Source organism: Quercus lobata, chromosome 2 (genome assembly GCF_001633185.2).
Source record: "Quercus lobata isolate SW786 chromosome 2, ValleyOak3.0 Primary Assembly, whole genome shotgun sequence".
Lineage (NCBI taxonomy): Eukaryota > Viridiplantae > Streptophyta > Magnoliopsida > Fagales > Fagaceae > Quercus > Quercus lobata.
Window position 1 is genome coordinate 34,532,654 of NC_044905.1, and position 15,158 is coordinate 34,547,811.

General features: G+C 35.5%; 1 protein-coding gene across 1 annotated transcript; it reads right to left on the bottom strand.

Moving 5' to 3' along the window:
• Positions 1-700: 700 nt before the first annotated feature.
• On the bottom strand, positions 701-4,677 carry LOC115975435 (protein NRT1/ PTR FAMILY 5.10-like). The gene is made up of 4 exons (XM_031096211.1): positions 4,402-4,677; positions 4,087-4,304; positions 2,590-3,137; positions 701-1,681 (listed from the first exon to the last, which is right to left on the bottom strand). The coding sequence occupies exons 1-4, from the start codon at positions 4,517-4,519 to the stop codon at positions 865-867; spliced, it is 1,701 nt and encodes a 566-aa protein (XP_030952071.1). The 5' UTR covers positions 4,520-4,677; the 3' UTR covers positions 701-864.
• Positions 4,678-15,158: the final 10,481 nt, after the last annotated feature.

The window sequence follows — 15,158 nt, forward strand, 5'->3', positions numbered from 1 at the left end:
GAGTAATATCTAAATTATAAATTATATGACCCTTTATCATACAAATATTTTGATTCTCCTAATGTATGGTAAAGGAAGGCAAGTGTGTGTCTAGCCATTTTCTTGATTTGTGCTGCATAAGTATGGAGGATGTGACTGAATTTAATGTTGAATAAAATATAAGATAAGAAGAAAAAAGAGTAAAAATAAAATATATAACAATAAACGTCAAATTATCCAAGTCATTCTATGCAATATAATAACATTATATTATTATATACTATATATCTAATACAGAAGGATAATATTTAATAATAAAAACAATAGAAAAGATAACAACTTAAAAGAAAAAACTAAATCGCATCAACCAAAAGTACACTTCTAATTAACACAAATATTTTCTGTGTGAGAAAACTATGCATAGAATGAAAAAAGAAAATGTCAAATATATAATAATATGTTAAGAATAAGAAGAGTAAAATAAAGGAAGATAAAATGGTAGAGAATGAATGATATTAAGGTAGAAATTAGTGGGGAAATAAAAGAGATAAAAATGAGGGAGAGTTTTGAAAAATTAATAATAAAAATAATGGATAAAAAATATTTTAATTTTTAAATAATGGAGTTTTAAAGTCACCTTATTAAATGAGAAAATATTTTAAAAAATATATAGGAAAAATTAGAAACAAAAAATGATAATACTGAGGTGGCTCAATCGGAGCGCAGCAACAATAAATGCTACACTTTAGTTTTTACAAATACATTTAACTCTAGACGAGCCTCACATCCCACATGCTACTTACCATGTATATGAGTACACTGCAACAATATGAGAGTACACTGCACTCTTACTACTTATCACAAATAAACGTGGGATGACTGTACCTATGTTGTACTTTTCCTATTATAAATATAAGATTTTGCAAAATATACATATGCAGCCAATGCTATTGCACTGAGTCCTGCAAGTACCCAATAGAAGTAATCAAGATGTGCCCGATTAAGATTATCAGCAAACCAACTATTTTTGCTATCCCTGCCGGTCACTTCTTCAATGATAGAGACGAGAAAGCCACTTAAAAAATTCCCGACCCCAAAAATACTGAGATAGAGGGCGAGACCCACACTTCTTAATTCAATTGGGACCTGATCATAGAAGAATTCTTGTAAGCCAATCACAGTGAAAACATCAGCAATTCCCGACAGAACATATTGAGGAAGAAGCCACCATGCACTCATTGGAATAGTCACATCTGGCCTATCAACTAGCTCATATTCTTTAGCAATTTTGAGCCTTTTCATTTCAACTAGAGCTGCAACTACAATGCAAATGGCAGAGAAAAGCATCCCAATTCCGATTCTCTGTAACATCGTGATACCTGAGTGATTTCTAGTAAAAGCTCTTGCTATAGGAACAAAGATGCGATCATATATAGGAATGACGAGAATAATGGAAAGGTTGACAAAGGACTGTAGTGAAGCAGCTGGTATCTCAAAGCCAGGAAAAATTGTTCTGTCCATGGTACCACCTTGCTTGGTAAAGAAAGTTGAGATCTGAGCATACACAACAGCATATCCCAAGCTCGTAACCCATATTGGAACAAGCCTAAGAACAGTCTTTGCTTCTTCAATGTTACTGAAAGAACAAACCTTGCCTTCTTCTTTTGAACCATCTGGGGACAGCAAGGCTTTGTTAAGAAACCTGCAACATCAGAGGATTCAGATGGCCCTATAAGAGGACTTGTTATCTAATTTAATTAACTGATTCAAAGTTGTTTAGTGAGTCAACTTCTATTGCAAGAGGAAGAATTGTCCAGTACCTACGAATCACATTATGGCATTCTTAATATAAGAGAAGTTCCTTGTACTATTTTCAAATTTGTTTCCCTTTCTTTGGAAAAGCAGAAGTCATCTTGTGTCATGCTAAAAAGTTGCATCCTAAAAAGATGTAAGAGCCCTCTAATTTGGGACCAGTTTTAGGTAAGCGAATAGCCACATAACATGGATACTGAGCCCGCAATTTGTTGCTTTTGGTGGAAGCCGCTTGCCATTACATGAAGACCCAATCTCAACTTAAAAAGCTTGTACTTAGTGCACCAAGCTCCCATTTTTATAATATTTGGGAGATGATATAAATAAGCAGGCTTACCGCCCCCACCGCACCCTTTTTATTTTATTTTTTGGTATTGTGGGGTCTTATTCTAAAGGAGTGTCAAGGTCAATGACTGGTAATGAAATCTTATAGAAGAATAAAAGAGAGTCCGTTTGGGAGTAATTATTAAGTACTCTCGGAGTACGAAAAATGATATTTTTTTTTCTTACATTCATGATAGGGTCCACTCATTAAATTTATGGCGAGATCCATTATGAATTTGAGAAGAGAGAGTACCATTTTTCTGTACTTTGAGAGAAAATATTTTCTTCTGTTTGGAAGCCTCTTGATAAATTAATTTTACTATTTCCAAGTTCTTTTGAAATTGTCAAAGACATTGTGAGTAAACCGAAATAAAAAGCATATCTAAGACTTCAAATGTCCCATAATTTGTTACTGGACCTATATTGCTACTTTTCTATTTCCCTTTCCTCTTAATTTATCTGCACTTATCTTACTTGAATTGTTCAGAGCTATGGTGTGGCAGGGTTGCATGAGCTTCCTCTTCAATAATTATTGGCGAAGGGGTAGTACGCCAATTTTTAACAGCAGCAACAAAGACTCGACCAATCCTGAGAAATGGGCTTTTCTCATCCCCTTTAACACTATATCGATAAGTCCTGGTACCGAGCAAGAAAACGCCCAATGCAGCAACCATCAGAATACAAGGAATTCCAAATCCCAGACCCCAACTAAGGTTTTCTTGTATATAGCATGTGACCAAATTTGTAACAGCAGCACCCCCACATATACCAAAATACCACCAGTTGAAGAATGAGCTTTTGGCTTTGCACTCCTCAGGATCTAGTCCATCAAACTGATCAGCTCCAAACGCCTGAACACAAGGTTTGTGTCCACCTTTCCCAACTGCGACTAGATATAGAGATAAGAAGAATAAGATTACTTGGAGCTGACAAGTAGAACGTAACATAATTTTGTTGGCGTCTATGTAATCAGGAGTGCTTAGAGAAGGAAGCATAGCAGACATGGTCAACAAGCCTAGTCCCTGTGATTCATCCCAATCCAAGTCAAAGATTTTTTAATAGAAAAATATGACAGAAGCTTCTAACACAATGCTGAATAAGGCATTTCTCTCAAAGTCAAGATTACGTATAAATTAAGGTTCAGCATGTGTCTTTTATTTACTGGGCTAGCACAGTAAATAAATAAATAAATAAATATATTATACGGGTTAATTAGTTCTGTTAGTTCAGGTGTTAATTTGCTCTGTTTTTTCTTTTAGCACATAGCATATCAAGCAAGAACAGAATAGGATCGAGGAATAAAAAATTTTGCACCTTACCTTTCCACAGACTTATGTACAATGTTGACTGTCTCAAGAGCATTCATACAAGGTATGAATGCTAGTTAGTCCGTCAACATTGTATATAAGATGTCATATATGGTAACTTATGCCTAGGAAAGACAGTAGAAAAATGTTAAGAATTGGACAAAGTTCAATTTGGTCTCTCAACCATTAATTTCAAAACCAATGCGATATCATCCTTGAGTCTCCCTCCCACTACCCATAAAAAAGAAAAGAAAAAAAAAAAAAGTCTCCCTCCCACCTATTTATCTTTTAAAATGGAATTAATAGTTGAAATTGACTTGATTTTTGAATTTTTTTTTTACATTTTTTATAATAACCTTTTCACGTGTGCCTTAGTGCCTAATTTGCCACATTAGCTAGTTTGTATAACTTAAAAGGGAGAGAAAGAACTAAGGACCTAATCGATATTGAAAGTTGAGGAGGGACCAAATTGAACAGCTAACAACTTTAAATTTGACATGTTTTATCAACTTCTACAAATTTCTCTTTCAAGGTAAATAGGCTATAGATAAGAAAAAAAAATATCAATCAACCAGCAATTTGGAGAAGCATTTAAGTTCAAAACAGCTTTAGCCTATCTGAAGCCCATTACAAAGCTTGACACTAGATTTATTCAGAAATATACCAAGATGTAGATAAGAGAAGCAACGACAATAGTGCGGTAGCGACCCAGAAAAGAATCAGCCAGGAATGCTCCCAAAAGAGGAAGCAACGACGCTGTTCCGGACCAAACGTTAACATTCTCCGCGGCAGTGGCTGTGGACTGACCCAGCGGTCCCGTCAAGTACGTTATCAAGTTCGCGCTTATCCCATAGTATGCAAACCTCTCCGCCACTTCCACACCTACATATAACAAATCTATCAGAAAACGCACACACAAAGTATATGAAAAAATTAGTGGGTACTGTATTACTCATGTATGTAGTGTTAAAAGTGTTACCTATGATGAAATATGCGGACCTCCAGCCACCAGTGTTCGTTCGGAGGACTGGGCGGTCTTTGTAGTCTACGGCACCATCCACAGTGTCTGTCGACAGTGACACAAGTGGGGTGTCCATGTTATGGCCGCCTATCTTCTTTGCTTTCCTACTACTTTGGACTTTCCCAACACTTCTGAACCGTAAAAAAGAGTTTTTCCTAAAAGCAAGCAAGCAAGCAACAACCACGAAATCAACGTAAACATATTTCGTTTTCGTACATCATCATCATGTTCCTTCCTTCCACCGGTTTCTTCTCTTTTTCCTTTTTTTGTCTTTTTTCTTTTGGTTAACATCGACCACTTTATGAGGTGTTTTATATATGGGTTGTTTCTTCTCTTTTTCCTTTTTTTGTCTTTTTTTTTTTGGTTAACATCGACCACTTTATGATGTGTTTTATATATGGGTTGAGTTAAAGTTACGTCATGTTGGATAATATTATTTTTATATATTCTTTATGCTTGTAAAATTTTGAGATGATCAAAGATTAATAAGATTAATAGTTATGTCATCAGTCAACAATAATACTTATTAGAATATACAAGAAAATAATAATAGTGTTTTAAACCGGGTTTATAATATATTACATAACTAGATCAGTACAACTACAACAAAAGAACCTAACCTTTGTAATTGTAGATTGTAGTTATAAACAGTGAACATTAGACACACACAACTAATATGAGATAAACATCCCTATTTTTTTTTTTTTGAGAATCAATACCGTGCATTTTATTACTCAATAGCTTTGTAAGTCAGCTTGAATTACATTTGCAAGTTCTGGTGGTACATCTTCCATCCAGACTTGTAAACAAGGGGAAAGGATTGCTCGTCTCGCAAGTGAGTGAGCTACAGTATTGCATTGCCTACGTACATGTGAATACCTTACATCTGAAAAACTAGAGGCTAAATATCGTATATCCTGAACAATGTGTCCGAAGTGAGCCAAAGTGTGTGAACCAGTTTTGAGAGCAGTGATGAGAGTCTATTTTTTTTTAAGTAAATAGTAATACTTATTAGAACACACATAAAATAGTAATAATGTTTTTAGATGGTATAACATTGCTTAAAGTTACACCAAATGTAACTTTAACTCAATCCTTTATATATATATATATATATATATTAAGGGTAAATTGCAAATTAGCTCCTAAAGTTTGGGGGTGATTGAATTTTACACCTTGAAATTTCAATTTAATTTTTTTATGAGATTTATCGAGTTTTGTTTTGTTTTGTTTTTGATTTTTTTTTTGTTTTTTGTTTTTGTTTTTGAGTATATGAGTTAAAACTAAACTCTATCCATTGGACATTTGGACTGCCGTATCAGCCAATTTGATGATAAACTTTTGGACTGCCGTTACTATCCCCAGGAAAAAAAATATATATTAAATTAAAGTCACAAATATCAAATATGTCATTCTTAAAATAATAAATAAATATAAAAATCCATTTTTTTTATAGGAAGCTCATCAACTTTTCATTACTGTGTGTGTTTGCGCTCTGCAATTCGACCTGTGGGAGTCTTGAACCACAGCCAATCGAACGTACCAATCGTTAGCAATAGTGAATTATAAATCTCCAGAAATAAGAATTTTAATTTTGTGTAGTACTTTAAATTATACGATAAATTTTTCTTTTTTTTGGCGACTGTGCAGGTTGTTTCATGTTTGTAATGGGATGATAATTGATAAGCTCTCTGCGTGGGCAGAATGATATTTGCGGGTTTTCAGTATATAATACAAGGCTTGGCAGGTGCTTGCGAAATGTTCTCTTAGAACATCAAGGCATAGGCAAGATCAGTACAAGAGGTATAAGAGTTTTTAACATTATATGCAACACCATGCAACCAGCGTGCTGATGTATTAGCCAAATTGGGCTCTAGACTTAAGATTCTACATTTGGGCTTTTGCTTTTGCCTAAGTTGCATGGATACCAACACCAATACGGGTATGGGGTATGGCAATTTTTGAAAATTAAATAAGGGTACGACACGTTTGGGGTACGGCAATTTTAGAAAAAATAAGGGTACGACACGTCTAGGGTATGACAATTAATTAATATTAGGGGAAAAAACATTTTCCCCTTTATGTTTGGAATAATTCACAATTTCCTCTTTTATCTTTGAAACCAACCAATTTCCCCTTAATGTTTGGAAAATGAGCAAATACCCTCAATTTGTTACCTTATTTAGTTAAATCTATCAAAAAATTTTGAAGAAATTATCAAGGAAGGGAAAAAAGTTAAGGATTGTACTGTTGTTTTCATAGATTGCATTTGTAATCATTGTAAATATTAGGGAAAAAACATTTTCCCCTTTATGTTTGGAATAATTCACAATTTACTCTTTTATCTTTGAAACCAACCAATTTCCCCTTAATGTTTGGAAAATGAGCAAATACCCTCAATTTGTTACATTTTTTAGTTAAATCTATCAAAAAATTTTGAAGAAATTATAAAGGAAGGGAAAAAAGTTAAGGATTGCACTGTTGTTTTCATAGATTGCATTTGTAATCATTGTAATATTATTGGATTTAACTAAAAAAATAATGAATTAGAGGTATTTGCTAATTTCCCAAACACAAAGAGGAAAATTGGTTGGTTTTGAAGACAAGGGGAGGAATTGTCAACTATCCCAAACATAGAGGAGTGAATATACTTTTTCCCCATTAATATATATAAGAAACTACTAGATTTAAGGATAGACATCATACCTGACCCATTTATGATCTGATATAAAACACACACTTCGTTAGGGGTGTTCACCAAACCGCATAAACCGCACAAACCGCAAAAACCGCACCAAAACTGCCTGCAAAATGGCATAACCGCACCGCACCGCAAGTAACAGTGCACCGCACTGCACCACATCGCATGGTGCAGTGCGGTTTGCGGTTTTATAATAAGAAAACCGCACAAACCGCACTGCACCACACCCTCTCTATATATTAATATATTTATTTATTTTTAATATTAAATATATTATTAATAGTTTAATAGCCCTAGTTTTCAAAAATAAAAAAAAAGTTTAATAACCCTAGCAAGTGTTGACTAGAAAAGCCAACCCAAAATAAAGAAAAACTAGCTCAATAATTTAAAACTTGGCCCAAAAAAAGGGAAAAAATATTTTTGGGCTGAGTAAGAAAAGCCCAAAATTTGAAAAATATATCGATTTCAAACCGCATCTTATACATAGTATCGCACATGTGATCGCAAAAATGAGGTGCGGTGCGGTTATGGTTTTGGCTAAACTCTAAACTGCATCACACCGCACATGTGACCGCAAAAACAAGGTGCGGTGCAGTTATGATTTTAGCTAAACCTCACATCAAAATGCGAAAAATGGCCCAAAACCGCACCACACCGCACCACGAACACCCATACACTTCGCCACCACAGTTCCCTTTCTATTCTTTGATGTTTTCTTCTCAAGAGTGAAACCTCTCTTTCTCTCTCAGTCTTTCTCACTTAGGGTTTGTTTGGTTGGGAGGATAGAAAATAAAGAGGGAGTAGAAAAGTGGGTGGATAGAAATGATTTTTTTTTTCCCTCCGTGTTTTTGGTCAAGGGAATGGAAAAGTGGAGAGATGAAAAACGCTTTTATTTGATTGAGTAGAAAAGTATGAGAATAGAAAATATAATCTGTATAAATTTACTCTCATGCTCCTAGTACATAAAAACAATTTTTTTTTAATAGTTTACAAAAATTTATTTATTTTTAATTACTACAAACTAACACAACTATTAAAATATCTAGCAAATTCTAACTTTTATCTCAAAAAAAAATAGCAAATAATAATAATAATAATAAGTTGCATCTGATATAAAAAAATATAAAGAAAAAAGGATAAAAAGTTTACCTCGCAAAAGGGAAAAAAAAAAAAAAAAACTTGTGCACTATTATACCTGAAAAAAAAAAGAAAGTAGGAAAAAAAAGAAAGACAGTAACGTAGCAGGTAGCAACAGTAACATTAAATTAATAAATAAGGAAAAGGTAGATGGGTAATTTCACATCAAACCCACTCCCTCTGCACTTTTCTCTCTAGTTTTCTTCCCAAATTGGGGAGAAAACTTTTTTCTTTTAAATGATGGGCTTGGGGAGAAAACTCCCCCACCTCCATTTTCTCTTCCTCCAAGCAAACACCCTTGTCTCCCATTTTCTCTCCCCCTCTATCATTTCAACCCAACCAAATACACTCTTAGACTTTCTATTTTAGACATGTTATGAAAGAATTTTATGAATAACGGCCTTTTTTAGGCCAAGTAGATTACTGTTCAGTTGGCAAGAGTTTTGATTCTTGAGAATTGAAGAGTCTTGTGAATTTAAACTCCTAGCTATTTCAATTCCTTAGAAATTACACTTATACATTCAATTGGTCGTGAGAATTTAGTTTTAAAATTAAAGAGTGAAAGTTCAAAAACGTGTACAAAAACACCTTTGAACGTTTAGACCCCCAAATAACGACTTAATCAATTCAAGCAATATGTCAAACAACTAGTGTGCGGAAACTTAACATATGCTATCAAACGAAATTGATTAAATACTATCTAAGCCATAACAGATTAATATCCACAGCAGATAAATATAAAGGCAAAGATAGAGAGGAAGGAAGATGCAAACACAAAGACAACACGCGATGTGTTATCGAAGAGGAAACCGAAGCCCTCGGCGAAAAACCTCTCCGCCGCCCTCCAAGCGGTAATCAATCCACTAGAAAATATAGTTGGGATACAAGGACAGCAATAGACCCTCCAAGCCTAATCTACCCAGTGCACCTAAGCCCTCCAAGCTTCTTGCTCCAACGAGGTTACGCCGAACCTTTTTCTTTTCTAGCTTCCCGGATTCCGCTACTAGACCGTAGCATCAACCAATGAAGATTGGTTCCTTCCTAACTGCTTCCCAGAAATCCAAACAGCAATCTCACAATGATGATGATGGTGAGAACCTGGTTTGGTATAATGCCTCTCAAGGATTTGACAATGGAGAGGAAGAGAGTTGAGGAATTTGAAGAGTCTCTAAGGTATAGATTGTGTGTGAATCAATCTAGTTTTTCTTTAGGGTTTCTCTCTCAAAATTCTCTCTGGAAGCTCTCTTTCAATCGTGGGTAATAGGGGTATTTATACTGGAGTGGAGAGGAATGTGAAACGTCAGGTTTTTACAAAACAGGGGTGGCTCGCGGCTTGACTCGCGGCTTGACTAGTCGCGAGATCCAGTCGCGAGATAACCGTATAGCCAGTTGTCCTGTTTTGTCCTGTAGTGCTCCAGCTAGCATGACTGTTCATCTTCCAGCATGCTTGGCACGTGTGCAGCTTCTGGCGGCTTGCAGCCGCGAGTCACCCGCGAGTCCCAGCCGCGACACTCTGTTTTCTTGCACACTCTTGAGCAAACTTCACTCTATCTCACTCACTACCCTTACATCAAACCCACCTAAATACAGGGTTACTAAATGCTGAATTACAAGCAAATTTGGCACGGAATAAAGCCAATAAGATGGTTGAATAAATTCAACCTTACAAAGAGAAATTACATTTAGTTGTATACCCCGTGTTTTGATCATGCTTGATCTAATTGAATTTTTTAAGAATTGATTTTATTAAATTAATAGATTTTCTATTTAATTAACTTCAAATTGGCAGAGCAACATGTGAGCGTGAGGGGGCCATGTTCCCTTCCCCTAAAAAGGTCTTGTAAAATTTGGTTAATTATTGTTGCACACGTGACACGTTTTATAATACACTTTCATATATATACACATCTTGTAATGATCTCAATTTATAATTATGAAATCCTGTTCTTATGTGTATGTACACATTGTGTAATAATCATTGCTAATATATATGAACCTATTATTGTATGCATGCAGTGGTACAATTATAGGTTCATATAACTTAAATAAAAAAAAAAAAAAAATAAAAAAAAAAAGGTCATTGCTTGATCTTTTGGAGTGCTGGCAAAGCCGTTTTCAGCAACACCGACTATCTTAGGTGTAGAAAGCCACACCTCTTTGTGTCAAGTGGATTTTGTGGTATGAATGAAATAGGACGGTCTTTGATGGGTGGAGTGTCTTACCTTTGTAATTAAAGAGCACATATTGAGATCCTTGTACAACTAGATGTGTGGCTCAAGGGGGCATTCATTCGATGTCCTTTCTTGATTTCTTATTTTCTCTCTCTTTGTGATTTGTATTCCTTGATTTGGGACTGTTCACATTCTTTGTGCCCGTCCCTTTTCTTTTTATAATGATATTTTTACTTAATAAAAAAATGTTTCTCCATCTTTTTTTAATCTCGTCTTCCTTTACTAAAAATTATTTGGTCCTTATATTTGATACACTAGGCACAATTCAATCCAGTTTTCATTTCCATATTTTAGCAAGTTTATAAATAGGCTTCTCTCCAACCTTTGTCACCAACTTGCAATATAGTTCATTGGAATTCTTGCCTGTGACAGTGGGTGTGGGATGTGAAAGCTCAAAAATGTGTGAAAACACAAGAGCTGTTTAGACCCCCAATTAAAAATTACGGCTAGATTGCTTTTACTCTAACTTATCTAAGTACGGAAAACGAGAGTAAATGAAGTGCAATCAACCGATACTATTTTAGTGCATAAACATGAACAACAAATAATAAAAGTAAAGCACAGGAGTAAGGGAAGAGAGATGCAACTATAAGATAACACCGAGATGTGTTATCGAAGAGGAAATCGAAGAACTCGGCGAAAAACCTCTCTGCTGCCCTCCAAGTGGTAAATCGATCCACTAGACAATAAATTGGGATACACGAATAGTAAGAGACCCTCCAAGCCTAATCTACCCAATGTACCTAAGCCCTTCAAGCTTCTACTCCAACAAGGCTTCTCAAAAACGTGTCTTGTTTAGCTTTTCGGATCCTGCAATACGCCCGATTGTATCCACCAAGCCTCACCAGCTTCTTTTGGCAAATCCCCAAAAATTCCCAAGTTCCAAAACACTCTCTACACTCTGAATAGGTGTGGGTTGTGTTTGGATACAAATCTCCTCTCAAGGTATGACAATGGGAGAGGGAAGGTGAAGAGGCTAGAATGATTTCTCACTAAGGATAAGTAGCTCTCTCTCTAAAAGATGGGTGTTTGTATTGTAGAAAACCTATCTAGGGTTTTTCTCTCCAAATGACCTCTTTACAATTTTTGTGGGTAATGAGGGTATATATAGTATGGGTGAAGGATAAGAAAGTCACTTTTAAAATCCTCTAGGCAGAATGTTTCAAGACTACCTCGCAGAAAGGCTTTACCCGTGAGACACTCGCAAAACTGATAGCCTGACATGACTTTTCAACTTCCAGTTATGTGCTTCTCACGTGGCTACTTCGTAGGTAATTAGCTTTTCGCGAAATCCACATGATCTTCAATTAAGCTTGAGTCTTCACCAACTTAATACTAAACCCAATACAGTAAAATCCCACAAAAATACAAGGAACAAAATTAAAGCAATTACAACACTTTTTGTCATGGAATAAAGCCAACATAAAATATAGTTGTAAATCACAACTTTATAGGGTGCCTCCAAGATGTTTTCCTGCATTCATATGGAAGTTTCATCTGTTAGAACTGTTATCCTCTCTTTGAATTATTTCCTTGATAATCTTCTGAATTTTGGGTTTGTTACATTTTCTGTAAATCATGCATGACCTGAAATTTAACCTTTTGATATTGTTGTTCGGAGTGGCCTGAATTATAGGCACAAGTGATCAAATACTGTTGTAAACTTTATTGATTCCGTTTTTCGGCATGTAGTTATTTGATGGTGTAATTTTTATTGTATTTTGCGCACACATTCTATGTGATGAAGTATTTCCTTGAATTCAATAAAATTTTATTACTTAAAAATAATTGAAATCATGCATCCAGACTCCCACTCTTGTAATTGTGTTTAATTTTATACATATGATATATTACTGAAAGATTTATGTTAGTATTTTTTTTTTCTGCTTGTTATATCTTCTGCTTTGCTAATTAAAGTGGCCCAAAGGATTATATCCATCAAATGGGAAGAACTACTCGATCAGCTGTTGCAATCTTTCTAGTGAATCAATGTGAGGTGGAATGGTTTCTAAAGATAGAGAATATTTTTGGTAGGAAACATGTGCCATTTTTGCGCCGAGGCATTGTCAAGGGAGTGTCTCCAAAACTAAAAGATTTTATTTATTATTTTTTTTTTTCAGGTAAGAAATTTCCAGGAGTTTCCTTGTCAACATGAGCAAGTCCTGCTATTCGTGGAGCGCATCATAGATGCCAACAATAACATCTCTAGTGGTAATGATTTATTTTTAATTTGTTGAATTGTGAATGATGAAGATTAACTTGTGCCAATAATTGGGTTGGGATACACATGCCCCATTCCATGCCTTGTGGTTAGCTATCAATCTCTGATTTATTTGAGTAGTCCATTGTCATTTACTCTACACAAACAAAGACAGAATGATGATGCCTTATATGGTCATACTAGCAGAATGTACCAAATATTAAAAAAGAAAATGAAATAGAGAAAGAAATATTAGCAGAGACAGTATGATAATGGCCTTCTCTGTTGCATTATGCAAATATTCTTTAAATACCACAGCCATTAGATCTTAGTATGTGTAGATGATTTTTTTTTTTTTTTTAAATCTTTTTTATATTTTATTTTAGGTAAGGTATTTTTTGTTGATTGTAAATATTTCTTCAAAAAAAAAAATCTATATGAAAATACAGTGGAGAAGAAAGCTTGAAGGAGCTAGTCCCTTCTTCAAGGTTCCCTTATTTTGACACTGTTGGGAAGAATTCCAATGATTCTCAATCCTATCATCCTAGTTGGCATTAAGATAACTCTTTCCACTGTGATTAAGTTCTGTAAAATCCAAATAAGAGCAATTTATATGTGGTCTGAGTGTTATATGATTGTCATGACCATTGCTAATAAATTTCTAATAACTCTAATGTTTTTTTTGACAATTTGGGTTTTTTTTTTTTTTTTTTTTTTTTTTTGGTTGTTGAGAAAATTGTCAATTTGGGTTTTTTTTTTGGTTTGGGGAAGAAGGGGGGAGGGGGAGGGGGGGGGGTGTGTGGGGAGGGGGTTGTTTTCCATAGGATTATGTTCTTGAACCTTGATTCCTTTCAATTCCCAAATCCTGATTTTCCTGCTAGGTTTAGTTATTGGAATTGGCTTCCTGACCTACTAATGATTTTTTTTTTTTTTTTCCAGTAAATAATTTTATTAGAACAGGAAAGAGAGGACACAAAAGGATGTGTAAACTCTCTTTTAAAAGAATACCAATTCATAGGTTGTTGGCTTGTCAGTTTGGGGGCTTTGGGCCAGTATAACCTATATCATATTTTATTACCAAAAAAATTGTTTAGCCTCCAAGTTTATCATTTCAACAATTAATTTGCATTTTTAGAATTTAAGCTAGAAATAAGTGTACTTTGTATTAGGTTTATTGAGTAATAAAAATTGTAGGGTTGATAGGCCCAGAAGTATATGTTGGGTCGTGGGCCCCGTCCGAGAACACTTAGTAGTCCGAGGACAAGTAAACGTTGATGTAGAAGGGCAAGCTAGTGAATGGAGGAAGGTGATTGGTCATGAGAGTTCAGGAAGGTGGTCCGAGGACAAATGCCTCCTCGACTTTGATGGTGCAAAGGTTAAAAGGGTTGACCTGCCATCAAGAGCAACATTCTGAGCAGTTCCACTATTGAGGATAAGCATCAGGAAGGAATGAGACTAAGGGAAGGTAAGAAATATCTGAGGGAAAGCTGCTATCACCGCATTAAATGCTCTGTAGCTAACTCTTTGGCAGCTTTAATGTGGAAGTGATACCTGAACAGTGATGTTCAGCCTTACAGCTACCTTTAAAAGTTTCAAGAACGTGCTGATGGGACAAGGACAAGAGCCAGCCATTTGATCTACACGTGGAGGGTTAAGATAGAGCAGGGGGGGGTAATATAAAGGAGAATAGTCTCATTACAAGGGGATTATCTGATAATTGCAAAAAGAAAAAACACTGTAGCACTAAGAACTGTAATTGTAACCAAGTCTAAAAGAAATATATATCCAAGAACTACTCTCCTCGGACACTGTTGAGGAAGAATTTCTTTGCACAACTTGTTTTTTCATTGTTTTTCCTTGCTTTTTCACCATCTTTAGTCCATTGTGAGCGTTGTCCAATTCATTGAAGCCTAATTTTTAGCCCACTCTCTACAAATTCATTGAATTGGGCTCTTTGGGCCTTAATCCATCTACCTTTTGGGCTTAGGATCCAAAACCCGCACCTACAATTGGCATCATCTGTGGGAAGACTAGAGCTTTAGTGAGTTCAACATCCAACTATGGTAGGTTCAGGGTAGAACCGAGAGGAGTTTGTTGGTTCCTAACGACAACATCAATTCCTCAACCTTGAGCAAAGGAAGGACCGGGAGGTTAATGTGCATACTACGCATACTAGTAAGAGTTAGTCTCGAGGTGAAAGTCACCTCTCTCATGAAGAGAATACTAGAAGCATGCAACTTGAAATTGACCATTTGTGAAGGAGGTTGTGCCACGAGCGACAGAGAAGGACTCCCTCAAATTCTGACCCTTCTTTTTTTGATGATGAAGATGATAGCTACAGGCCTAGGTCCAGGACTCCTTCCATTGAGTCTTTTCACACAGTGAGGATCGTCATTATAAGCGAAGGAGTAAGAGTCCATCTCGTAGAGGTTTGGGCAATGATGCT